The sequence below is a fragment of the Aythya marila genome, assembly GCF_965140915.1.
Source record: "Aythya marila genome assembly, chromosome: 5".
NCBI classification, from domain to species: Eukaryota; Metazoa; Chordata; class Aves; order Anseriformes; family Anatidae; genus Aythya; species Aythya marila.
The window spans coordinates 16,302,612-16,329,754 of record NC_139046.1 but is presented as its reverse complement, the minus strand read 5'-3'; the positions used below and the strand labels follow the sequence as shown (position 1 = coordinate 16,329,754).

Genomic DNA, 27,143 nt, shown 5'->3' with positions numbered 1-27,143 from the left:
TGACTGCAAAGGCAGCAGGTATCTGGATACAAGCTGGCAATTCAACAGCACCTTAATGCTTTTTGTGGTGTGCAGACAAGAACCTGCTGAGTCTCCGAGGCCACAGCAGAATCTCCAGATTGCCTCTTTTAGTGTATCCCCAAGGGAAGGGGTAGCAATGCCACGGGGGGTAAAGTTCAGAAAGGTGAACATCTGGAAATCAGTTTTGCAGGAGGAAAATGGACAGAAGAAAATCCCCCACTTCCACATTTCGGCTTTGCATCCTCACAGCTCCAAGGGTCTGCAGGAGATGATACCAAGTGCCTAAGAAGCAGGCTGGATTTTCTAGGGTAGAGAACAACTCTAGTGCAAAGACGCGTGACACTCCCCAGGTTTAATATTTAAACATGGCTCTGAACGAGTCATTTTTCCTGTTCTTTCAAGGTGACTGGGGACTCTTGGTACACTCTATTGTGATAGCAGCCAGCCTGAAAGCTGTCTTGTGTGGCCAACCCTTCTTCCTGCTTTCAGGGGAACATCTGAAGCACATTTGGGCACTCGAGAATTTAATAACCTATTATTTTTAGATCCCTATTTTACGTTTTACAACTGAAAAGAAACTAGCTTCTCAAAAAAGCGCAAACATCTGAACTTTCAATGACCCTCAAAGCATAAACTTTAATTTCTTGGTTCAGTAAAGCTGAATGATTTTTACCCTGTCCCATCCATTTTGATATTAACTGTGCTCTTGTTCACTTACTCAGTAAACAGCTGAAAGTGCCAATACTCTTGGTTTTATCTGGTTCTTCTTTACATAAGTGTAACTTTAGCTTCTCCTCCTCTGCCCCTCAACTCCTGAGTGGAGCTACCCGCAATTCTCACCATCTTGCAAATACTGGTTTAGTTTTACCCAAAGCCTGTTCTTTTTCCATGAAGATGAGGTAATTTTGTGCATTTTAACACACTCTGGAAAGATCCCTCAAATATTTCTGCATCCTTTTGAAGCACCTCATAATTTCTAATTTGTTCCCCTGCTTGTTACACACAGAGCCACCTCTAAGGAGTACTGCCTTCAAATGTGGTTTGGGATTTCTGTTTTTAATTATGTTTTGCTTTGTTTGTACAATTTATCTCAAAAAAGTTTTACAAGGGCTAAATAACCTTTTAGTACGGTGTCACAAAAAGAAATAGCTCTCGTTCATTTTCAGGAAAGAAGATGCCCAACACTATTGCCCTGTAGGTTGATGAAACTGCCAACTTTATTTTTATTCACAGACAATTCCTGAACTGTATGAGGTTTGTGTGTAAATGCATTTAATTCTAGCATACTGGCACTCTATTTACAGCATTAGATACTTGTGGTTTTTCTTTGGGAAACAATGCTTTCTACCCAAAAAGGTTCTTGCTATTCCCAGTTGAACTGCGCTGTTAACATTTGATAGTTCTTGAATGCAACACACTTCTTTAAACTGTTAAGGAGTTAAAGCTTAAAGAACAAACTTTGGTTTCTTCACTCAAACTGTAAATTAGTCACTGTAATGAATTCATTAACATTGTTAAAAAAAAAAAAAAAAAGTAATGCTTAGCAACAGTATACATTTTTTTCCCCAAAATTTAAGTCAATGTTTAAATTTCACATGGAATTCAAATCACTGTTGGTGACTTGTAGTGTTCATCCAGAGATTCTTAGAGCATTACACTTCAAAAGAAATCATCCATCTTGAAGCTCCGCGTGGTCTGACAAAAGGCTCTGCCAAACCACCGGGCTGGCGGCAGGTGGGGATGCGGGGGAGAGCGCTGACAAGTGCCGTACTGCGTGTGGCCTCAGCTCCCAGCACAGCTCCAGGACAGTGGCTGACTCTTCGTGGTACATGCATGTGAAGTCTGGATTATTGCAGTTATGAGAAGTTACCACTTGCAGTAAGGGTTACACTACAAGGCTGCTGTTTCCATCAATATCCACGGCACACTTGATCCATGGCCAAGTGTATTCTGCAACAGAGAACAGTAATAGTGAGAATCTTTTCAGGCTCTCTCAAATTGTTTCCCAAACTGACTGGCAAAACAGCTCCTCGCCTTCTGGGTTGCGTGTTCACTGCCTAAACTACCATTCCTCCCTCCCATTCCCTACCCCTCTGATTTTCTCCCTCCCTTTTCTTCTGCTTGCGTGACTCACGAGGTTCCCGTCCCCTCACATGAGCTACACCCTCCCGAATCAGAATTTCAACACCATGCTTCCCTTGCTGCTACCACAGCACTTCAGCCTGGACCCTTATTTTCCTGTTTTCCTGCTACAGGATGAGGACCCAGAAGTGCTGTGGTCTTCTGAGTCAGCAGCTGAGGGGGCATAGGAGAAAACACAGCAATTCCCAACTCATTTTCACTGTGACATTGTACAGAAGTTGCAGGGCAACACCCATATCCTGTACAACCCATCAGTCATGCTATTTTGAAGTTATACCATGCAGTGGGATCCTCTGACTGGCTTTAAATTCACCTGAGGGTTTCCAACAAGGAAATTAAAGGCTTACTGGGGGGAAAGGCTTATGAGTGGGAGGGAATAACAATGACGTGGCTTCCAAAATTAGCATTCATAGCTTTAGAGTCAGAACTTTATTAACAGAATGGTCAACAGAGGAGAGAATACATGAGAAGCCAGTAGCGTTAGGCTTTATCATCCTATTAGCTTCTGCATTTTAATAGCCACAGACAAAACTAGGCAGAGTGCCTGGGAACCTCCTTACCTCTCAATGGGGTATCCTCCTTCACAGACGTTGACCAAGGCATACAGCTGTCTCAGGGCATACTCATACTGAAATAAACGTTGTTAATAATTACCAGGATGACAAGCAATTGTTTATGCAAACTAAGTTGTGGAAGTACTTCAGAGATGCTATTGACATTCAAGGCACTTATTTGCAAGTCTTGACAATCTAGTACTAGACTAAACAGATCTTTCTTCTGTGTACTTCGTTCTTTGAACTTCATTAGGTAAATTCAGCTGTTGCTACATGTTACCCCTTAAGGAGGGCCCACCTATCTAACCAATTGCACTCAAAAAAAACACACAACAAAAACCCAACAAAGAACCCAATCAAACAACCGCCCCTTCCAAAACACTAAAGAGGAACTAAAAGTTTAACAGAGCTGTGTGACCTCCTAGCAGCCTTGCTGATTAGAAGTTCCAGCTGAGAGATTGCATCTGCTTTTGATTTGCAAATAGTACTTACATCTCGTTCAACTGGCAGCTAATCCCATTGTTTTCTGCTAAAATCAATCTTTTTTGATGCTGATTCATCCTACCTGTCTGCTTAGGTTACCTTGCCTGACATTGGGGTTGGGTTTTCTGGAATGGAAACTGACCTCTGTTATTCTTGGCTAAACAGTGCCTAGCACAACAAGATTTGGTTCTCAGCTCGGATCCCAGGAAGAATACACAGTAATAAAAGCCCTAAAACATACGTTGTTCTTGGGAGTTCAACCCCATGGTATCATGGATATCTTGATAGTATCAGATAGGCTACTGCAAGGAGCTATGCAATGTGCAATCAGAATAGAGAAATCTGAATGTACTGTGAATTCAGAGTGGTGGTGCTGCTATGTTCCTGTTTTACTAGTAGCGATGCTTTAAGCAGAAATACAACATGGCTTAGTTAATATTGGGATTTCTGAGGAAGGAGTTCCTGAAGGGATACCTTTACCTATTAGGGAGTATTTTTGTTTGCTTTTTACTAAAGGTATTTTTAGTAATGTTCATCTACAAGCACGGTGGAAGTGGTTTCCTGCTTCCAAAAACATCAGTCGCCCTTTCTCCAAAACTAGGCTGTAAGACTGCCCCAAGCTAGCTTTTTAATAAAAGCTCATTTTGCAGACCTGCTTATGACTACTTGTTTTACCAGTATGTGTATCAGGTTATATCTAACACTTTACTTACCAAGGGAGAGTGCCAGTTGAAGCAATGAGCTTTGAAGTGGTTCACCGCTGACTGGTAGCAGTCATAATTGTTGATGGTTGATCTGTCTGACAGAATTTGGTTGGTCTGTTCTCTTGATCCTGTTATTAGGGTAATGATCTTCCGCATGGATTCCTTGATAAATTCTTTAGCCTGAATAGAAAACAAGAAGAACTTTAAAACATGCTTTTTCTGAGCCCCAATTTGAAGACTTTGAATTAAATTTCTCATTAAACCCTTCTTGGCCTTCAACTCTTGGGATCTTTAAGGGATTCAATTTTGCCTCTTATATTTGGCACAATCGTCTGGATCTGTCTCTTAACATACAAAAGAAAACTAGGGAGATGAACACACTCCTGGTACACAAAATAGCTCATCCTCCTTCTGGAGTTCTGCCAGAAGACAGTACCAATAATGGCTACACTTTTGCAGGAGCTTTTGATCTGGAAGACTTCACTCCTACTGTGACAAGAGTTCCTCTAATACCAATGAGTAATTCCTCCCAGCAAGAATTTCTATGGAAGGCAATAGGGAATTTCCTGGCAATACAAGCTGTAAGGCTGACTATTGCATTTCCTTACATCTGTCTTGATAATTAGTACTTAACACACCTCAGGGAACAGATCCCTGAATTTTAAGGAAGAATAAACCATCAAACAGAGGCTACCAGTCTGAAGAGTAATTTTGTTACAAATTGCAAAAACTGGAAGAAATCCCACCGGTTCTGGGGTGTGACTTTGCTTTTTATTGACATAATAAAATACAATTGACATTATATTTTTATTTAGTATTGCTTTTTACTGACATAAATCTGACCTTACATGTAGTGTAGTGGAGTTTTTGTTGTTTGCTTTTCATTTAGTTTTGGTTTTCTTTGCTTACCTCCAGGTGTGTTTTCATCTCTGCAGCAATCTTCCTAGCCTCATACATGTCATTGGTAGCCATCAGCTTTCGTTTCATGATAGCAAGAGGCACATCAGGACTAGGTGTGAGGTCGTAGTGTTCTACAGGTGGCAGTGAAATGGGGGCAGCTTTCTTCCCCATGCCCTGAAACTGCATCACTTTCATAGAGGAGATACTCTGAAAGTTAGAAAATAAACAAGTAAACCATCAAGAAACTCCAGCAGGAAGTGCATCTTGGCTTTGCTGTGCAAAGCTAAATCTCTAAACTTGTTTTATTAGAAAAAATAAAGCAGTTCATAGGGTTGGAAATGGTGGTGGTGGTGGTTTTTTTTATGTTGTTTTGTGTTTTTGTTTTTGTTTTTTTCTTCTGTTTTTTCTTTTTCCAAGATCAAGGCTGCCAAATATTTAGGAACTTTTATTTCCAAATCTCTAAAGGGAAAAATATTGTCATGTTAACTAGCCTGGTATTTTGACAAATATTTAAAGTATTCCTATAAACACATTGAATAAACAGGACTATTATAAATGATGTATTACCTCTTAGCTCCTCCCGTTCAAGGGAACAATGTGTTTTATTAACATTACATTAATATTCACAATATGCCTAGAAGTGGCTACCACACTTCTTATACTTGATTGATGTGAAGAGTTAAATGACAGGCAGATCTTGGAGGACAACTTGTATCCTGAATTTCCTTTAGCATCAGGATCATCAGCTCTTTGATGCTAAGTGATTTTCTGTGTGTGTGATGAACAGTTTCATTTCCGAAATCAACAGATTACATTGTTTTTAAAGGGACAAATGTGTAGGGCAGAAAAGGTTCTAAAATACATCTGACCAGGAAGCCCACTCACATACATACCTTGTTTCCATACTGCATCACATGGCTGGTGTTGGTGCGTTTCTTCACCAGCTGAAACTGCTTGTGGAGCGTTTCTTTTCTTAGATCCTCCTGCATGAAGAAACTTCCATGTAATCACAACTACTTAAATTCAACTATTATAAAAATGTGAGGAAACCTAGAAAAGGTCTTGGGTGCCAGCTTGTAGAAGGAAGTACAGGGCATGAGCTATACAACCTTTGAAACACATAGAAGTAAAAATGGAAGTGAAATTTGATGGGGTATTCCCAAATTGCTTTTAGTGAGCACCTAATCTTCCAGAAAATGTGCAAGAAGGGAGAGGGCTCACATAAGAATTCCAGACTTGTTTCAATATCACTGTTTTCCATGATGCTAGCAAGTGGGTTAGCTACAGTTCAGTATGTAAGGAGCTCTGATGAAGAGGTACCACTTACTGAATGGCCCAATTTGTTTAACAAATTTGGATATGTTGTCTTGGATTAGTAAATTAAGATGATGTAAACTTGAAACTAGAAGCTAGACAGTTTCTAATCTTACTAATAATATATTTAAATACATTTAGTTGCCCAAACAAAGATTATATGGTTCTGAATAGTAAATAGATACTTTTATTGACTCAATTTGTTGATTTCAGTCTCACATGAAAACGAAGATTTTCATAAATCCTTTAAAAGAACTTTTATTTTTTTTCTAAGGCTAGTGACATTCACGCATGGAAATGCAGAAACTTTATCTACTAACTTACCATATCTGAATCTTCCATCCAATTCACGCTGTACCAGTCACCAAGATAAGTCTGCCTTTCATCATCATAATAACATGCATAAGAAGACTCCCTGGGATTGGCAGCAGTTGTTGCATAAACTGTAAGACCAATGGAAAGTAGGTTTTGGTTTTGTTTCATTTTTAAACACCCCAACCCTTCCATGATTTATGATATACTAAATATATAATATATACAGACAATATATTTGCCTAAGGATTTTGGTTGTCAATCATTTACTTCTAAATAACAGGAAGAAGAGAAACCTATAAGCCATTTCATTCATCAGCGTCAGTGCTGTTTAAGAGCTCCTTCCTTGCTGCCGTGTGGTCTGGAGCATTTAAACAAGAATATGCACTTCTTGGGGGAAAAAACAGTCAAAAACTACTCTTCAAAGAACTACCTGACAATGCACACTGACAGCCTATACATTTTCCTAATTACAAGGATGAGAATTTGTTTCCAAGCTTAGAATAAATCCTATAAATCATCTTTATTCTAGAAAATTCTTTTTCTAAGAAATATTCTCTCCAGGATAGCACTCTACACAGAGGGAAAAGCTAAACGAACCTCTACAAGATCTGACCCAAACACAGCATTTCCAGTCCTCTCTTTCACAACAAATATTTTAAACAATTCCTTGTAGATATTAATACAAAAGCTATTGTGGCTTTTTGCCAAGGTCAACTCATAGCATATTTGCATGACTGGAGAAAAGTCCAAGTTCCAGAATGAAAAAAGTTGTGCATGTTTTTCCTATAGCTACAGTGTTGTTTCCACTCAGAAGGTATCTACAGTTTAAAAGCCAAAAAGAGTCTCAAATCCTGTCTGTGCAGTGAAGTGCTCTTTCTTAGCATCTTTTACATGCTTACTAAGTAACCAGTTAAGGTTTGCAGGCCACAGCTGAAGGCCAGCAAAGACAGCTTCCTATTCTAATACATGAATTGTCAATTTTCCACCTTTGTAAATCAGTAGTAGAGCTAGCAATAAAACCAGTCACCAGACTGGAAATTCCTAACAGAATAAACTTTGAAACATGCTGATTCACTGAGCATTTTTGAAGAACCTCTGCTATGAAACATTCTGTGTGAACTTTCTGCAAATTCTTGACAGAGCTGTAAGTCCAGGTGGCTGCTAGCCAGACTGCTCCTGGGCAAAAGACCCAGGAAGCTGCGGACAGGCATGTCCTTGGGTCTTCCCTCGAATCAGAGCTTCAAAACCATGAGAAAGCCAGAGCATCTGGTCTCTCAGACACGAAGCAGAGCATGAAAGAGTTGTGACTCCTCATGCTAATGAAGGCTTAGCTCCCAGCTCTACAGCAGAGACAAGAAACCCTGAAAAATCATTGTTGCACTTCCTCTATTACCACCCAAATCAGGGTAGCAAACTGCTTGGCAATTGCATACCATGGTTGCCTTTGCTACTCAGCGAAACCATCAGCAGGAACTTCATCCCTGCTGTTAAACAATGCTGAAGCTGAGAAATGTCAGTATAAGCCAGGTGCTACCTGTTAAGGGCAACCATGTAGTTTCTGAAAAGAAGTACTTTTTCAACTTCTCATTTGCAAGAAACTGAAAGCCTACATGGTCTTTCTAGGACTCCGTTAGTTCTTTAAAAGGAACTTCTCATAAATGGGAAACATTTATTTCTCTAACTCTTGTGCATCCCTGCTAGAACTGTACATGCAAGTGCCTACAACCTCTCCTTGATACAGTATCTGTTTAGGTCTTGCCTATGACAGGCTGAGAAATCTAAGTCCATTCAGCTAACTGATTGCTCACCATTGATATGATCAGCCAAATGATTCATCATAGATCCAGACTCACATGCTTCAATGTAAAACACCATCTATAAAACAGATCAGAGACCTTAAGAAATTCGATGAGCAAATGGATGAAAGTCCTTCAGTATTTTTCAGCTGTAGTTAAATGGCCTGTCCTGATATTCCCAAAACAAAAGCTATCCATAATGCTACAAAAACAAAACATTAAAGTAAATAGATCCATTTTTCTTTTTTGGGAACTAACTATATAGAAAAGGGAAAACAGTCACAATAAAAATATGCAAACCATCCCTATAGAATCCATAGGAATCTAATGACCAATGTAGAAAGCACAAATCAAAAACATGGTCAATCTTTAGACCCAGCAATGTACCACTATTACATGTACATTTCTGGAACCAATGGCCACTTACGTGGTCCTAAATACAACAGCCATAATAGACAGATTACCACAGAAAGTTACTTAAAAAAGGCTACCAAAATGTTCTAGATATTAGTTTTTCAGCTTAAAACAACTTGTGATGAAATAAACACACAGAATTTTCTAAGAAAAGGTACAGTCTCTTCAGCTACATTAGTAACTGTAAGAAAAACATGAGGCATATCAAACTTCCTGTAGCAAGAGCACAGTCTGAAGCGAACAAAGCACAGGAAGGACAAGTCAGGTATGCATTATGAGGGTGCGGTAGTTAGAGATGTTGTTTCTCCACTGCTGGTCAGAATATATACGTTATCGAAAGTCTGGGCTACAGCTGTGCCGCATCAATTGTAAATAGCATCAGTGAACTAAAAGTGAAAAGGGAAGAATTGGAGAGGATCAGTCCTGTAAGTTCAAAATCCTAATTCAAGTTTAATTGTGCAGTATCAGATTCCCTGTGCTTTACATGACACTGGAACTGAAGACAAACCACGCTCCTCCATGCCAGCCGCTCTTTTAATCACACAAAGATATGCTTCTTTACCTTTTGGTATTTCTTGTGATGATACATGTACCAAATAGTCTTATTCAAGTCCTTCACGTGAAGCTGTAAAATAAGAAGGCTTGTATTAAACTTGTATTAAAACCACTGTTCAGCGCACACAATTCATTTAATAGTAATAACTACCAACTGTTGTAGATACGTTTGTTCCTTCCCCTTAAACATAGCTACAGTTTTGTACTTTTGAAACACAACACTCTAGTATTTACCACTAGAAAAAATGGGTCATGGTACCAAATGATGACCCAAAAAACTGGAATAATAAGGAGAGTATTGCTCCTCATCTTTATTGCATAAAGATATTTTTTTTTATTACAAATGTCACAGTACTCCCCCATAATACTTACATCGTCATCAGGAAAAGCTAGAAGTCCTGGAGCTCCATGGTCAGTGAAATAAACAAATACATGATCCTTGGGACCACTGTAAAGAGAAAATAGCAAACAAATTTTTCTAACCCCTCCAACCTAATTTTTACCACCATAAACACTGTCTGCTTATCAATGCCAAGGCATGTCAAAAATTGAAAATAATGCAGCTGAAACACCTCCTGCTCTCAGTAGTAGTTTTTCCTCCTAAAACATACTACTTCATATGCTTATGAAAAGAAATGGGTATCTGGAGGAGGAATAAAAACGGGAGTATATGGCTATTCCCCCAAGCATGGGGGATCAGTCAATTACACCTCATGTTTCAGACTGAAAACTGATTGCTGATCAGGCAGAGGCTGGTACTTGGCAGGAGTACAACTGTTTTTTAATGCTTGTCTGAGGAATCTGTTTTACTGTGGGCATTTCAGTAAAAATGAAATCATTTCATAACTAAGTTATGGTAAGGCATCAGTAACACATGATAACCATAAAAACTTTTAATAAGATCCTTATGTGTATTTATGTTCTACCTTGTTGTGATCCGTATGGCATTAGATAGCCACCTCAGCATTGCCCTATGTCTCCACAAAGAACTGATCTATAAACAAACTCACCCATTTCACTAGACTGGTATTTGTCCTACCTGGCTCTGCAGATGGTTGAGCACTGCATGCTTTGAGGCATGGATGCCCTAAGATCTGCGTGGCACACTGTTTGCAGTAGAATTTTATTGCAGTCTAAATCAAAAAGATCATGTTTCTGATACTAAGAACTTGTCCTAACAGCCAGATCTGCAAAGGGATTTTTCTTATAAATCACCTGGAAGATTCTCTAGAAGGCTTTCAGGCAGAGGAAAACAGTTCTTGCCCCACCCAAGAGCAGAAGTCAGGGCACTGACTGAAATTCACACAACAGAGCTTAGCAAAGGCTGGGAGGCATTTTTCTCTCTCTCACTCTTCACCGTAAGTGCAAAACATTGGGCCAAGGTGAAATGTAAATAACTAAGACTTTTTTAACTGGGTTCAAGTTGTCTTCCTGAGCAGCTAAGAGTCTTTGGCCTTATGCATATCCACTCCTTTATTTGACTTATAATTTCAAGGTTTTACAGGTGAGGTGTGTTCTCAAGTAATTTTTTTTTAACTAGGCTAAAGAATGTTTTATATTTGCTGCTTGGCTCATTGCAGATACTAGAAAAGAACAATCTTGTAACCGTACAGTGATTTATTAACTTTTAACCTATGTGACTTGCATAGATTATTTTCTATCTCAGCTCTTCATGAGGAAGTTTAAACAATTGAGAGCAATAACTTATTCAACTCTTGCCCTGCTCCTTCACTGTTTTTATTGTCCCCAGTGCCAGGGCAGTACTCTTCTATTTTGTTTCATTGCTTTGTCTCTAAATTGAACTGTTGGATGAAATAGGCACTTATGCGATTTTACTTACTTAGGCTAATTCTTCCAAATGGTCAAATTCATATTTTAAAGTTTTTACAGGAAATAGTGTATATAGAAAATTATAACATGATATAACTGTCTGCTAGCAGTACTGTCAGAAATATACCACACCTTAGAAAATAGACGTCATACTTTTACATCTTACATTTGTCATCTAAATGACAAATATTGTAATATAGCTGACACTGTCCTCAAGATTTTTTTTATATTTTCACTTATTGGACTCAATACCAGTCAAATGTCAGCAGTTGCTTGTTGGTGCTAGATAGTTTCAGAAACCAGAACCATTGTATCTCTGATGTGAATGACCTGGAATTGCTGCATTCTTGAGTTGTAAAAGGCTCTAATTTACGCTCTTCTTTTACTGAATTCAGTGCCGATGTACAACTACACATGCAATTATTTTCTAAATGAAACTCCTCTTACCTTTTCAATACTTTTCCTGATCCCACGCCTTTCATGGCTTCCGCATCCCCTCTAAGAACAGCAAGGAAGTTCTTTGGAGTAACATCCTAAGAATTTAAGAGGATTTAAATTAAATGTGATCATAAAAACAAGAACACCATCTTCATTTAGAAAGATGGTTTCTGAAAGTTAGAACCCATGCACAGATAGCAAGTTTAGCTGGCCCTTGATGCTCAGAACAGTACTTCTTCAGTTTCCTGTATTGTTCATACTGGAAGTAATTCCTGTTCCAATACTTCAGCACTTAAAAAAATAAAAATAAAAGTGCAAGCCAAGCTGGAAAAGTGCTTTTGTATTAGAATGAAGATTTACTCATTCTGTATAGTTATAATTGGAAATCCACATTTTTGTTCCTACTTAAATTTCTGGGGATAAAAGAACAGTCTTATTGCCACTATGCAACTCAATCTTTATAGTTTCTCGAGATTTTTGTTCTGGTAGTAAAGCCAAATAAAAAGCTCCTGCCTTGCCCCACTTTCACCTATCTCTTCAGCCCTACATCCAGGTCCCTACCATTACATTACACTGGCAAAAGAATTTCTGGATCTAGTCTTTTAACTGTATTACTGATATGGCGTGGAATAAATAAATAAATAAAGATCCCTAAATAAATCATTTTGATTTTAGTTTCACTGACAGTTTCCCATCTTGAACTTAACACTCCACCCTCACCCTTAACTGTTGGGTTGCATTCACCAATAGCACATTAGGCACTGATGACTCACTCAGATACCAAATCATGAAATCACCAAGTGATTGCATTAGTCTTCTGACTTAATGAAACAATTCATCTTAAAGAGCTGTTCTTCAGATTGAGTTATAACAATTTTGAATGAAAGACAATGTAAGGATTTGCTTTTATGACCACTGCTTCACTTCCAAACGTCTAGTGTTTACATTCATCTAATGAACACGGAACTTTATGCCAAATCATGCATGATGGGGATTTTACACTATGTACATTTTAGTGTGCAAGGTACAGTCTAAAAGATTTTATCCAGAGCACTGGCTAACACTGAATCTTAGCTTCCCTGGGGAATGGGGTTTCATTCCTACCTCCTTCGTATAGTCCTTTGGCACTCCAGCATACACATCTGTGCCATTAGGTCTATTGATGACAATGCCTTTTGTGGGATTCCTGAAAGTTTAAAGGGACATAAATATGAAGAATTAGTAATGCACTACACAACAGCCACAGAACAACTAGAAAAACATTTAAACTGTCCTGCCTGGCAAGCTTACCTTAGACAGTACGCGTACTTGTGCCATGTGTTGTTAAGTCAACACAGAATGCAAAGAGCTTTTCCCTTCAGTCAGTTACAGATGCTCAGTTTAGGTGTCTTTGCCCTCACAGTACCTTCAAGTATTCTACCTCAGATTGTGTAGATTAATTTGAGGATACAGGCAGGTGGTCTGTTATACTATTATTTCCCTGCTTTCAGTCTTGTCTTTAATGCCCTTTATTCTCTGCTCCCACTGCTGCTGTGCAAATGAAATCTGCTGATTTCTGCTCAAGTTTGTTTCAGAATTAAAGGCTGTGTAAGTGAACAGTTTTATATCAAAAGCAATAACACACTCTAGACAGTGACCAAGGATGTGACATATACACTTCTTTGTTCAATCTGATAACATCTTTTCAATAGAAGCTCAGTCATACACTGAGCTTCCCCATGCTTGTGTTTTTAGGTTATCTGCTGAAAACTGTTATGCCTGGGAGCTAAGATCAATTGCTCTCATAACAATGACGAACTGACAAGGAGCTCTGGAGTCCTCAGTATCAAAGATGCTGAGCTGTGGATAAAGGCTTAAAAAGCTCAAGAGCATGTTACAAAGCAGACCTACTGTGCTGATGCATAAAACATCTCTGTGCATATCTCAGGCAGTTTTAAAAACTGTTCCAAAACTACTGTTACAAAACTGTTTGTTACTGTTACTGTTAACAAACTGTTACAAAACTACTACAAACTCAAACATATTGGTGACTATGGCATATTTTAGCAAACATAATTTGTTACCAGTTCATGTTCAACACTTACTCATCATTATCTGCAATGTCATCATACATCATGACAATGATCTGTTCATCTGGAATTCCATTTCGGTGTACGATCTGGTACGCATGGCACACGTCTGCCTGGAAGTAAGCAGGTTTTCATTACTAGCTTTAATGGAGACTTTAATGGACCTTTGAGAACAGAAGAAACAGTTTGCCAACCTAAGATCATGCTATTGTCCAAAAGAAACTCCATCCTAGTATTTTAATTTCAAATTTAAGAGATTGAGGGTTGTTAGAGGGCTGAAATGCACAGGTTCAATCCAAAACTCAATGTCTTTCTCTAACTACCAATAGCTGTATTAATAACAAAGACTATGATTAAAATCTCTCCATCTACCTATTTCAAATTCCTATTTAAACAGAATCCAGAAGTTAACTGATACTTGTTATAAATAACAAAATTTAACAAAAAGTTCTCGGCAATGTTCTGAATTCTGCAAGGAAATCTAAACAAAAACATTGTGCACTGACAGACAGATTCAAAGCAGAGGAAGAAGGAGTTGGATTTCCACCAATTTCAATTAGTTCTGCACCAAGCCTGCATGAATAATATAGACTGTCCTTGGCTTAAACAAGTACAGTTTACCAATCTCAACTCTGCAAAGATTTGGTTTTAGTTTGTTGTGTTTTTTTTTGGTTTGTTTTTAATTTTGTTTTACTACAAAACAAAACTTTGTTTTTAATTTTAGTTAGGGAAAAATTCCTTTTTAATTATGTATTTCTCATAAAGTGACACCACAGCAAGTTCAGGGCAAGAAAACATTTCCGTGGAAAACATAATTGCAAGCTTTCTGTTCGGGATATTTTTCTGACCTGTAGAGGATATGAATAAGCACATTTTCTTTATAGAACTGTCTTCTGATGGCAGAGAAACAGCAATACTCATTAAAGCACTACTACAGTCAAGTATGCACCTCTATCAGAATGTTAAATTCATAGTGACCTCAGCACATACTTTTTTTTCTTTTAGACTTGCAGCCTGTGAATGACTGAACGAGTTATCAGCAATCACACTTAAACTCCTGAACTACAAAACCCAGATGCAAGAAAACCTGTGCAGATTTAATAGCAGAAATCTCACCTAACAAATAAAAATTCCAAATGTAGGCAAGAAGTAAGCTTTAAATCTTACTTCTGCAGAACTAGTCTAGTTTGCTAATTCATACACCAAACTAAAGTGGCTTATGTGGACCTCCTAAATTTTAGTTGACTTAGGTGCATTAGCGATTTCCACTAGTTTAACTAAAAAGATGCTGTAAAATCCTGCCGCTTTAAAATCCTTTATCTCCCAAGTGTGGCTGAAAAACAGCTGGCAGTTGTGCAAGACTCCGGGAAGGGCGAGGCACATTCACTGTTAAGGAACTCTCCCACAGCAAAATCTCTTCACGCAACTAACCCTGAACATTAAACTATCCTTCCGAAAGCCGTTCCATGTCCTACTCCGTGAGTCAGGCTAGGCTTTCTCCCACCTGTCCCAAGCAATCTGCACTGTTCAGAGTTCCCCATTTCCTTGTACAGCACTATGGCAGCTGCTGCCTCGACAAGTCAAAGGCAGAGGTTAAACCCAGTTATAAGGGTACCCCGTGTGATACAAAACACTAGAGTGCAGATTTGACTACACATATATTTGATTTTCAGAATCAAGCCAGGCCAAAGTAGTAGAAAACACTCATCTGGGCTTCTCTACACAGCCTGATGAGTAGAGAGATCACGGCTCTCCTCTCACCCTCAAGACACAGTACACTGCTTCTGTTAGGCTGACAGAAAGAGCTACAGGCTGGCAACACAAGGAGATGCTGAGGCTTATTATAGTGACAGAATGCCAACATATTCAACTGGCAAGTGTCTGTGCTCCCATAGATACGTGCCTGGCCCACAGGAACTTCTGAAGTACTCTAAATTAAGACCAAAGTATCCAAAATTAGTTCAGCTTTGTAAATGAATGTCAACAGCCTTTTTTGGTGTCTTCTTTTCCTTCTGATTCATTGACTGTTTACTCACTGTCTTGTCTCACTCAGATCTTGGTGGTAAATTTAAATTCCCTACTGTGCATGAAAACACATGAATTCCCAACAACCTTAACTTATGCCTGTTTGGGGTTTGTCTCAACCTTTTAAGGCTTCTGCTAAGAGAATTGTGCCTACTGGTAATGCAATGGTACCACCAACATAGGCTAGAGTAGCAAAAATATATTTTGCTGCTAAAATTCCTTTGGTTTAGCTAGAATAGTTTTGAGCAAATGACTTTTTGTGTGTAAAGTTAGCTGACCAGACAAGCCACCTTTGATGCTGGTCATATGCTTGTCCTGTTTCCTCCCACACACTGAAAAAAAATAATCTCTATAAAACCAGAATAGAAACAGCCTGCTGCTAGAGTAGGGAGGCATATGTGAATCTATTTCCTGTTGATCAGTAAGTGCCTATCAAATATTGCTGTTTAAGCCTTGTTTCTTCCAGAAGTATTTGTGACATGGCTATACATGTAAACCACCCTAAAAGAGACAACTAAGATTGTTCCCGGTCTCTAGTTGGTGTTATTCTTGTTGATTTTGTAAGTGAAATGAATGCTATGAACATTTACTGTATAAAACCATCACTAAACGCAAGTCATGATTTTGTGGTCATGATTTGGTGTGGGTAGCAGCTGTCCTGTTAGCAAGAGCAAAGAGGGAGAAGGTATATATAGCTGTACAGCTGCACCTGCACAACCCAGCCCAGGTGCCAGTCGTAACGGAAACTGTTAGTGGGACAGTTCAGATATTTTATTCCCAAGTTCCTCTAAACCTGTTCCTGTATCAGCAAATTGCTATGTAAGATCTATGCTTAAATTCACTTCAGTAATTAACTCTTAGACCTTGAAATCCCAGGGATCAGAGGTGGAACTCCCCTGTTATCCTGGAATGGGTACTGGGAGAAAACTCTAAAAGAAAACAACAGCAACAACAAAAAAAAAGGCAACCATCCTCACTCTCCTCTGTCATAAAGCTGTTTAAACATTTCAGTGACACAGCTTTTGAGCAGAATTACTTTTTTTTTTTTGACAGGTCTGAGAGTGTTGTGCAAATGCTTCTTGAACTCCAGCAGGCTTGGTGCCACGATCACTGCCCTGGGCAGCCTGTCCCAGTGCCCGACCACCCTCTGGGTGCAGAACCTTTCCCTAACCCCCAGCCTGACCCTCCCCTGTCCCAGCTCCATGCCATTCCCTTGGGTCGTGTCGCTGTCCCCAGAGAGCAGAGCTCAGCGCCTGCCCCTCCGCTCCCCTCGTGAAGGAGCTGCAGGCCGCCATGAGGCCTCCCATCGGCCTGCTCTGCTCAGGGCTGAAAATGTCAGCCATGCTTCATTCCAGCCCTTAAACACCAGTCAAGCAGTCAAAACCCATACCTGTATTAAGGATTTAGGAAAGCTTTTCCCATAGCTTCACTTACAATTTGATAAGCACAGTGAGTAAAACCTAATTGAAGCCGAGTAGCCAAGGCATCCTTTATGTTCGTTAACTGAACAACCAGAGAATTTATACGGACTGTCCTGAACTAAGGAACTGATCTGGTTCATTGTGCCCAAAACTCTTCATAAGCACAACCCCTGACCCATAAAGCTCACTAAGTGCAAGACTAAAAACAGTGACCAGAAATAAAACCATGTATGCAAATTTAGAAGCTTATATTTTCAGCATTTTAATTTTGCCAGATTTTTTAAAGCTATTTTTCCTCCTTGAGTATGTGCTCTGCCTTTGGTAGGACTGCATTTCACAGCAGGCTTTTCCACTGACACTGTTCGTTTTTGCCTTTTGGGGTATCCAGACAGAATTGGTCTGTCTCTCCTCTTAATCTACTTGTAAAACCAACTTTAGGTTGGAGTTAGCTGGTACAGTCACAGCAGTAAGAAGAAGAAGCACTGTTTTTGTCTAATCAAAAATACTAAAGATATGGCTAAAAACACTGAAGAACGGAGAATCACCAAGCATAAGTCTATATGTAGGCTAGCTCTGTAATAACAGGGAGCCTATCACATTAGACTGTATACTATACAAAACATTTAACATTTATGTTAAGAACTTGATTAGATAACTGTAAAAGACAAGTTTTGATCATCCTGGTGTGGAAACAGTCCCAGTTTAGGCACCAAAACAGAAAACAAGTGCCCTGCAAGGTGTGAATCTGAAGCATAGATAAGTGCAAACAGTGGTTTTTTTCCTTATCTTGCCTACACTTGAGGTTTGCACCACTGACAGCGGATTCTGACCACTGACAGATAAGTCTTAGAAGGAGTTTCAGATTCCTTGAGGTTACAGGTGCAAACTAACTTTCTGCAGGGTCTGCACAGTCTTTACAAACTTACTGCTGCTGGAGTCTGTACAGTGTTCAATGATGGACTACTTTCCCAAAAAATTTTCATGTATGAAATTAGAGACATTTTTAAAAATGAACCTTCTCCCCCTCCTTTTATGGTTGCGTAGTCAGACGAACACATCCTGTCACCAGGTAACTACTGCGGAAGGCAGCAGAGTACGTTTTGACTGTGCTGTGTGCAGACAGCATGCAAAGCAACTGGAGCTCACAAAATATTAAGTGTAATACATACATGCAGTGCTATGTATTAACTGTACACCGAACAGCTGAACTGAGCAATTGAAACCCAGATACGTGTCAGCTGAGGTTTCAACTTACAAAGGGATATTATGAGTGCTTAGTGGCATTTAGGAAATAGTGTCTGGTCTGGTAATAAGTAACAGTCACATTGAGTATCTACTTACGGGAAAATTCACATCTACAAATTCTTTTGTATGCAGGCTAGATCAGAGAGGTTCTGAGGAAGAAAGGCAGGGGCAGGAGGATAAAGTGGATTAGAGTACAATGTATTTTCTTCTGCAATTTCTCCTTTGAAAAGTAGAAGAATTACAAAGAATGAAGCAAAGAAATCATCAATTCTGAAGCACTGCATAGTTTTCTGTTAGTACAACTATTGCTCTACTGAAAATTATTATTCTACTGAAACTTGTATGTTTACTGTAGCACAACTGTCATGATGGATCAAGTATAGAACTGGAAGTTCAAGTCTGGTTTGTGGTTCCAGAGAACACGTCATTTAAACACAGTGTTTTTGCTTCCCTAGCTGGAAAGCAGGGAGTACTAACACATGCAAAGACCTTAATGATCACTCTGCATAACATTTCTAAAAGTCTGTAAGAACTCCTGAGTTCTCTGCAGTACCTTTCCTCTTCTGTCCAACTCTCCTCAAAAGTATCTAGTGTTCTGCCAGTTTTGCAGGGAAAAAGTTTTCCTAAATTTCTGATACCCCAGACACACTTTTCCAGCTTACACTTTGTAGCACATACACAGTTCCCTGACCAGCTGCTGGGCCTGTCGCAGAGTATGCCGTCCTGCCAGGTCTGCTCACTCCTGCCCGGCCCCTGAGGTTGGCCAAAAGAGGCAGCTAGACAAGACAGCACAGGCTTCTGACGCACTGCACCTCCTGGGAATTAACTCTTTTGTAAGAAGCTAGGCACACTGACTTGCCCAGAGCAGATCAGTAGGAGCTCAATCCCATTGTGAAGGATCCGTCACGCTGACTCTCTTATTTTATGGCGCTGATATCACAGCTTTGACGGGATTCTTAATGGTGTCCTAATTTTTGTTCCAAACGCTAATACTATACCTGAAACAAGAGGTAGGGGTTAAAATACAGACGTTTCTAGGATTTAAATATTACAGATATTTTGCATTGCTAGTCAATGTTCTCTCCAGAAATGAAGGTATTCAAAGAAACCCCATTCTCGATTTTCTAATCCTGCAAAGTATCTACCTAACTATGAGCAAGTGACCATGTTCTGAAGTTAATTTGCTGGTGTGAAACTGACTTAGCACTGGACACAAATACTTAAGGTTACATCTTGCATCCTTCATAACTTCCTTATACCTGGCAGAAGTACTTGCTATTGAAGGCCCACCAGCAGAACTATTTAAAGCCCTGTGCCTGGGCCACTGTAGAAAAGGAATTCTCATGAACCACAGCTTCCAAAAAGTGATTTTATTTAAGAACAAATGTTGCAGCATTAACTCCTCCTAGAGGAAGTGAGCCAATAAGACTGATTATACAGCAACGCAACAACCAAAGCACAACTCAGAATAATTACATTTAGACATGCCAGGAGGGGCAGTGATAAGTACAACACTAGTGGTTTTGCAATTGTTTTCTGTTGAGATTTCAGCTTTAAAAATACCTTCCTTCAGACTTCATTTGCAATAGGAATAGTCTATGATGGGGCCAATAATATATCACTTATGGCTATCTGGTAATGGTTACAGTTCAAGGAGCTGCCCAAATCCCTAAAGCCAGTTTGTCCAAACATTAAGCTAGCATTTGCCAGTAACAGGTTCTTCTTCAAGTGCGAGAACGTTGTCAGTCTGGTTCACCAAGTTTTATGCTCATTACTGCACAGAAAGTACCAAACCAACTGTGAGCAGAGAAGGAGGAGAGGCATAAATTTAAAAGCCAGCATGCACAACGAACACATAGTAGGTTTGTTTCCTCTCTCAATCAACAGAAATGAAGAAGATAAGGTCTCTCTATATTTTACAGGCAGCTGCATTAAAAATAATCATTACATAGCAAGTTTCAACTGTTCAGCAAGTCAGTTTGATATATGTACCCAGAACATTTACTACAGCCTAACTTCTAAAATACTGGTTTTGTACACTAATGTGTCTGTTCCACCTTAACTAACAATAGTAAAATATTTTTCTAACATTTAGAAACATACAAATGTATGCTTTAAGTCAGAATTAAATAGACTGTGTTCTCTATGAAAGCAAGATGTTCCCATCTAACAAAGACCATGTTTAAGTGTAGATGAAATCTGTTTAAGGGATTGCCCAAGAATTCCCCAAAGGAAAAAAACTGCTCCTGACTAGTCTCCTGACTGCTGATTATAAGCCTTGAACTTAATCAGAGTTAAGTCACAGTCCTGTCCATCCTGACACTCGCAATCACACCATAATTCCACAACATTGCCTTTGACAGCAGCATCAATTTTCAGAGTTCCTGTTTCTTCTCCTCTTTCCACCCTGCACCCCAGTGCACAGTGTCCTTGTTGTGGCAGCACAAGTCTATAGCCATGAAATGCTTGCCTTAGAACACTGTGAGCAAACTGATTCAGGATAAAAAGAACCCTTGTCCTTCACCCCACAAAAACATACTGTAGATATACAGCCTTAGCCAAGACTTTTGCTGGCAGAGAAGAAATGGAGATATTTCATGTTAGGATATAAGAAATCAAATGGACAGAAACATGCATGTCTCTCAAAAATGAGGTTTAATTCTAGACATCACTTACTCACCTGCAAGTTGGGGTCAGATGCTCTAGCATGAAAATGGAATATTTAGCCTAAATGATACAGATGTCCCAAGATACAGAAGTGTGACTAGAGGAAGAGTACAGCTCCTGCTGCTAATGACAACTTTTCAGAAGATGAAAGGCTGGACAAAGTCTTAAGCAAATAAATTCATATAGTAAAGGGAAAAGCAGAGGGTAATTTTGGGGATGAGAATGACAATAAAAGAGCAGGCTGTGCATGAATCTTGTTGCTATTCTTTTAGAATACTCCGCACACTCCTGGAAGTCCAGAAGTGGAAGCACTTGCCCAAATGACGTAAGGGCTGAGCTAACCTAGGTAGCTACCATCTCCCTGCACATCCCAGAGCAGGCATTTTCTGGAGCATGGTCAGTGTCAGCATGTGGGACCAGTGGTCCTTACCTGGTGTCGATAGTTGTACCAGCCATTTGAGCCTGCAACAATCACAACCCAGTGCTTGCCTCCATCTTCAGGTTCTTCCAGGGGGAAGGTGCTGATGCCCAGAGCACAGCCCAGCAGCACAACCACTTCCAATATCATCTCTCTCCTTTATTTATTCCGCAAATGGGAGGAAGAAAAAACCCCTAAAGAAGTTTGAGAGAAGTAGATCAGAGGACATCAGTCAAAAAAAAACAAACCCAAAGCAAACACCAGCAGTACCACAACTAGATGTCTTTCTTGTGTATGCACATTTCAAGGACAATTCAACCCACAGTGTAATTTCTGGTCAGATCTTAGCACCAAGCTGCTGCTAGTTACAAGACTTTTCTGTCAGCTTTCAAATCTAACTGAAAGCAATCCTGAACAGTACAACCATGTCTTTCAGCTCCCTCTGGTTGTTTTGTTCTATAGTAGCTGGCAGTGACTAAAATCTCTAACACAGGACAAGTACCACTATCAAGCATTTCATAGATGAAATTTTTTCAGGGTAATACTGCTCTCTTGGTCTTCTCTGCTTGGATAATTTACTGGTTTCTGCTGACTGGCAACAAGCCCATTATCATGAAGTCAAATCCCTGGTGATGTGGGCACAATGATGCACAGACACGGAGAACTGCTTGGGAGTGCAAGGTCAGAGGGCCACAAAAGCTCTCTGTACCCACAGTGCCAGCAAGGGTGGGGACAGCCCTTAGTGCTGTTTTGCGCAAGATACAGCCCTGCTGCTGAGGCTGGGGGGAAGTGCAGGCTGTGAGAGCCTCGTGCTATTTGTGCAACCTGTTATGCTGGTGGAGAGCAAATGTGAACGGGTACCACATGAAAGAGCAGTATTCTCATCTATTTTGCACAATGGTTAAGCGTATGCACAAGCTGCACAGTGACAGAGTAAGGCCTGAGCCTGTGAACCCAAATTCAGAAAACCAGAGCCAGAGAAGAGTTTCGAATCCAGGCAGAAATGGCATTTTCTGCTTTCTTGAGAGGACTTTCTTGAGGGACAGGTAGCGTCCCTACTAAGCGGCTGCCTGAGCACCTCAATCGTCTGATTAAGTTTGCTACAAAACCAAACCACTTGCCCATATCTAACAAAAAGTTTGCTTTTTTGGTTGGGGGTGAGTGGGAGGAGTGTTATGTTCACCTGTCACACAGTCTGCTGCACCCAACGTGCCATCCTAAAGCAAAGTCCCCCTAAGAACTGCATGATCCTGTGTGGGATTTGATACTGGTCTGGTTACAAAAACAGATTCTGGAAGTTGATCATTGCTCACACGTACATAAGAGGTTTTGTAAGAGTGGAATAGTCAACTTAGTGTGGCTTTTACTGGAATAAAAACTGGGAATTCCCCAACGATACTGTGTCATCAGAAAGCCTAACGCCAAAGCTACCACTATGCCAAATAACTAAACAGTACCGAAGTCAGTATTGCGTTACCATACTACATAGTATCAGCTCCACACAGCCAGAAACATCCATGTGCAGCTCTTCAAGCGGGGCTGAACCAGAGAAGTAACCAGCCCGCTCCCAAAGCGGCTGCGTGTACTGAAAGCTGCTCATGTAACACGTAGTATGGCTCTTTCTGAGACTGGATCTCCTCGTCACCAAGAGAAGCAATGCAGGTGGTAATAGGAAAGAAAAAATTATACATATTTTTGAACTTTTTTTGTTTTCCTTTTTGATGGAGCTAGCACAAAGTGAAGGAAGTCATGTCAGCACACTGTTTTTTCTACAGGAAGAGCTATTACCACACCAGTGAACTCCAGAACAGAGAGGGGAAAAAAGAACTGTTAAGTGCTGTGACAACACTTCTTCCAAAAACTCGTTTGACTCTAGCAGACTTATCTTTCTGGAATAAGCCTCTGCTGGCACTGCCTGCAAGCAGGAGATTTGAGAGCAAGAACGATACTTGGTAACTTAACAACACAGGGTTTGCTGAATTATTAGCTACTTCAGCAGTTAGATGTACACGAAGGAACAAGCAGTAATTTCCTGTGATTTGATAGAAAACTACAATCTCTCATGTTTAGCTGCATTTGTGAATTCTTGTCATGGTGCTGCCATAGAATTTGTATGCCAAGTCTGCCTTGTCTACCTTGTCACTTCTTCCGATGACTCAGATAACATACCAACAACTGCCTTGAGTATGGGCTGTGCTTACAACATCCAGAAACAAACAAAAAAAGGCACCTATTCTATTGCCTATATCACGGCTGAGAGTCATATCAAGTTGTTCAAAACTTTTGTCAAGTGCCAAAATATGCCATAGATAAACAAACCTATTCCTCCCCACTACTCGGTTTCAGGGATACCTAACTCCTGAAATAGGAGACAAGAAGAGAAAAATCAATGTATTTTAGACCGTACACATAGAGATCTTAACTGAGTTTGACATGCTGGAATATAAAGCCAAGTTTCATGCGAACAGATCCCTCAAAGCTCAGCATTTGTTTCACATGAAGAAACCTCTTCCATGTTAATTAAAGCATAACTTCTCACTTCTCCAGCTAAAATCGTTCGTACTTACAGAAGTGCAAAGAGGAACTAACCAGTTCAAGTGATACTGAAGGGCTGGAGATCCTGCCACATGAGGCTTAGTTCTTGTAGATGCAAACCACAAACTCAAATTCAGTGGGTACCAGGAGAAGCTGCAGCACTGGCAGCCACTCACTGGTCAGCACAGTGCGAGGGCAGAGCCCGGCAGAGGCACCCGTCGCATGGGGACAGCCACTGCTGGCACACCACGCAACCGAGTGACTTCAGAGAAAACACACTCCCGAGGGCTATGGGCTGAACTGGAAACAGTTTGAGTGTCTCAGCTGATAGATTCACAGCCTGGACCACGCTAACGCAGAGCTCTTGCTGCCAGGACCCCAGGTGAGCAGGACACGGGCACTCCAGCTGCCAGCCCCATGGCACAGAGGAATGAATGAAGACTGAATATGGAACGAAGTCTAGGTTACCAACCCACCCAGGCGGTCCCTCCATGAGGAACTGAACAGCCTCCCACGCAGCACAAGGATACGCAGATCCTCACATTTCTCATCTCTGTTGACACGAAGTTGGGAACGATACAGAAGTGACGGGAAAAAAAGTGCCAAGCAATGTTTGCACTGTTATTAGAAAGCCACCCGTGTTTTGTCACGGATTACTTAGGATAGAAAACACTCCTCTCTTATAGTCTCTAATGATATAATCCCACTTATCTTTTTCCTTTGCTATAATAAAATCGTATTAACAATAGAAAGGAAAAAAAAAAAAAAAAAAAAAAAAAAACACTAGACACACCTCAGTGCATTAATAAGCCACAATTAAGAAATGCTCTGTTCCCCAAGGTTTCTCGAGGAGTTTTTAAGATAGGCTTAACCATTAAACACATGTGCAGTGGGAATAGGTCTTTCATTCCTCATTTCCAAACACTAGAGAAAAATAAATACATATTTCTGCTTGGTTTAAAGAAAGAAAGCCTTTGATTGCTCAGGCAGGCAATTTAAAAAGATTGCATTCTGGGTTGTGTTGAAAGAGTACTTGACCCACAGCTGAGAAGAGAAAGTTCCCGTCACATGCTATGTCTTCAGGTTGTATTAGAAGAGAAACCAGCTTGGCTGACCAGCTTACCACAGGCACGCAAACAGCCTTTTTTTTTTTTTTTGAAAGCAAGGAATAAAGTATCTGTCACAAGCCATCCTAACTGCATGCAAAGCAAGAGTCTTACTGCACAAAACAAACATGATCAGAACTGAATCCATTGTGATCAACTGATCAAGCATGGCAGAACTGAAAATTCACAAGACCATTTTACAGCTTTGGTTAACCCCCCAGAAATAGGAAAGGATTTCATCAGCTCTTCCTAGTGTTCCTAGTGGAAGAGTTAACCTTGCTTTGGAGACCATGTCAGGAGCAAGGCACATCTCGCAGACACAGTGGTTCAGCATCCAACCCATGCACGCAGGACCATCGTATGTACGCTCACAGTTCGCACAGCCCCGGTAAGCAGTGTGACCAGAGTAATTCACTCACCTCTTAAAACCTGCACGTCCTCCCTGAGGTCCCTTAACCATTTTGCATCGCATTGCTAGCACACTTCCCTGACTTACTATCAGAGGGATGCTTAGCAGCACCTCTGGAAGCAGCCGGGTCTGCTAGGATAATTCTGCTGGCCAGCAGCCTGCTCCTGCTGTGTTCCCAGCCTTTCCTTGGAGAAGTGCTCCACTAAGATCAAAAGTCTCAGAGCAGCAAGATACCAGCTCACGCTACAGAAAGTAGCTCACATTGATCAAAGTATTTTCCACTGGTGTTTAGAGAGATGTTGACACCCCAGTAGCTTAAACTCCAAACAGCTCAAGCACAGCCTCTAAGAGCTGCATGAGGAGAAGCCGTATGCACATTTTCCCTTCATATGAATTAACAGCAGTCCTGGAGAAAACAAACAGCCTTAGCTGATGCTGATCAGCTGATCACTCCAGTTCTTGGAAATCTTTTTTTTTTTTTTTTTTCCCAGCTGCTGTTCTTATGACCTTTAATTTTCAAAGCATTTTTATGACCTTTTAGTGTTCAGAATCAAGCCACAATTCCTTTTCCCAGGTACTGCTTGCACCCAGCCTGTCCCCACAACATTTAGGTGCTGACTTCTGCAAACAATGTGACTCGTGACAGCCCTCCTCACAGGAGCCTGGTGCCTGCAGAGCCCTGTCAGCAATATGCTACCTACTTGTGCCGTCCGGTCCGTGGGCTGGAGCACCGAAACCGCCTCAGCCCTGCAGAGTTCGCCTGATTTTCTTTGTACACTTCCAGGGGAGGAAGGAGAAGTCTTTGTGACCGCAGCCTCTGATAAGCTACGTTTTGAAGGAGATGGAGATTACAGTCTCTGTTGCAATACCATTATTTACAAAGTCCACATGTAAATACTTCATGAATCAGCTTAATTGATTAGGACTAATGCGTCTAGTGGTTAATACACCTTCAGAAGGTGTATAAGCCACTTGCAATGCAAAAGCAAGAACCGATTCCTGCGTTATCTCTGAACTCAGCGCATTTCCAGCGCTAAATCAAGGCACCCCAGTGCAATGCTGAACTCATCCCGCTGCGTGCGGGCTCCTTTCCCCCAGCAGCAGCGAGGCGGCACCATTTCCCAGAGGAAAAAAAATAAATAAATAAACAAAAATAAAATACAGGACTCGTCATGCCGGACCCGCTCCCGGGGTGACTCCGAGCCCCTGGGCACAGAGCCGAGCAGCTCCGCCCGGTGCGGCAGCTCCCCACGCGCCTCCTAGCCCCCCGACGCGCTGCCCCGCGCTAATTACGGGGCTAATCAGTAATCATTAGGAGCCATGAACCCCCCCCACGGCGTAACACGGACCCCCAAGCCCCACTCTGGCTTCCCCCGCCCGCTGCCCGGTCCCGGCCCGCTCTTACCGCGCTGCCTGCGGGCCGCGGGCGCTGTGATTGCTGCGGGCGCGGCGCGGGGCGCACCGAGGCCACCGCGGGCCGCGGCGGGCGGGCGGGGGCTGGCCCCGGCCAATGGCGGCCGGGCGGGGGAGAGGCCGCGACGCCCCCGCCCCGCCGCACTACGCGCCCCGGCATGCCGAGCGCTCCCTCGCGCCCTAAGGGCAGCGGGGCTCGGCGCGCGAGGCACGCTGGGAGTTGTAGTCCGCGCGGCTCGCGTGGCGCCGTGCGAAGCTCGCGAAGTGGTGGAAGAGGACGAAGGGCCTGGGCTCGTCCCGAGGTGTTTCACTCCCCCGGCTCTAGTGAGGTGCAGGAATCTGCAGGCAGAACCACACACCAGCGCGGGG

The 27,143-nt window shown here is 41.2% G+C and overlaps 1 protein-coding gene across 2 annotated transcripts; it reads right to left on the bottom strand.

Annotated features, from left to right (window-relative positions):
• Positions 1-1,214: 1,214 nt before the first annotated feature.
• On the bottom strand, positions 1,215-26,901 carry LGMN (legumain). Of its 2 annotated transcripts, none has more exons than XM_082761620.1 (14): positions 26,767-26,901; positions 21,324-21,505; positions 13,551-13,648; positions 12,571-12,652; positions 11,476-11,561; positions 9,571-9,646; positions 9,206-9,268; positions 8,242-8,308; positions 6,443-6,561; positions 5,698-5,787; positions 4,814-5,011; positions 3,914-4,084; positions 2,724-2,791; positions 1,215-1,971 (listed from the first exon to the last, which is right to left on the bottom strand). In XM_082761620.1, exons 2-14 carry the CDS (start codon positions 21,459-21,461, stop codon positions 1,932-1,934), a joined length of 1,296 nt encoding a protein of 431 aa, XP_082617746.1. In that variant the 5' UTR covers positions 21,462-21,505; positions 26,767-26,901; the 3' UTR covers positions 1,215-1,931. The 2 variants fall into 2 exon arrangements, with proteins under 2 accessions (XP_082617746.1, XP_082617747.1); XM_082761621.1 differs by lacking the exon at positions 26,767-26,901 and adding an exon at positions 26,063-26,082.
• Positions 26,902-27,143: the final 242 nt, after the last annotated feature.

What these genes read in the sequence shown, in the direction of transcription:
- LGMN (XM_082761620.1), bottom strand. Translation starts at nt 21,461, where the DNA reads ATGATATTGGAAGTGGTTGTGCTGCTGGGCTGTGCTCTGGGCATCAGC. An exon ending in CAAAGGACTATACGAAGGAG is followed by an intron (nt 11,562 to 12,570) that starts GTAGGAATGAAA and finishes TTAAATTCTTAG; the next exon opens with GATGTTACTCCAAAGAACTT. An exon ending in TGATGCAGTATGGAAACAAG is followed by an intron (nt 5,012 to 5,697) that starts GTATGTATGTGA and finishes TCTAACTTTCAG; the next exon opens with AGTATCTCCTCTATGAAAGT.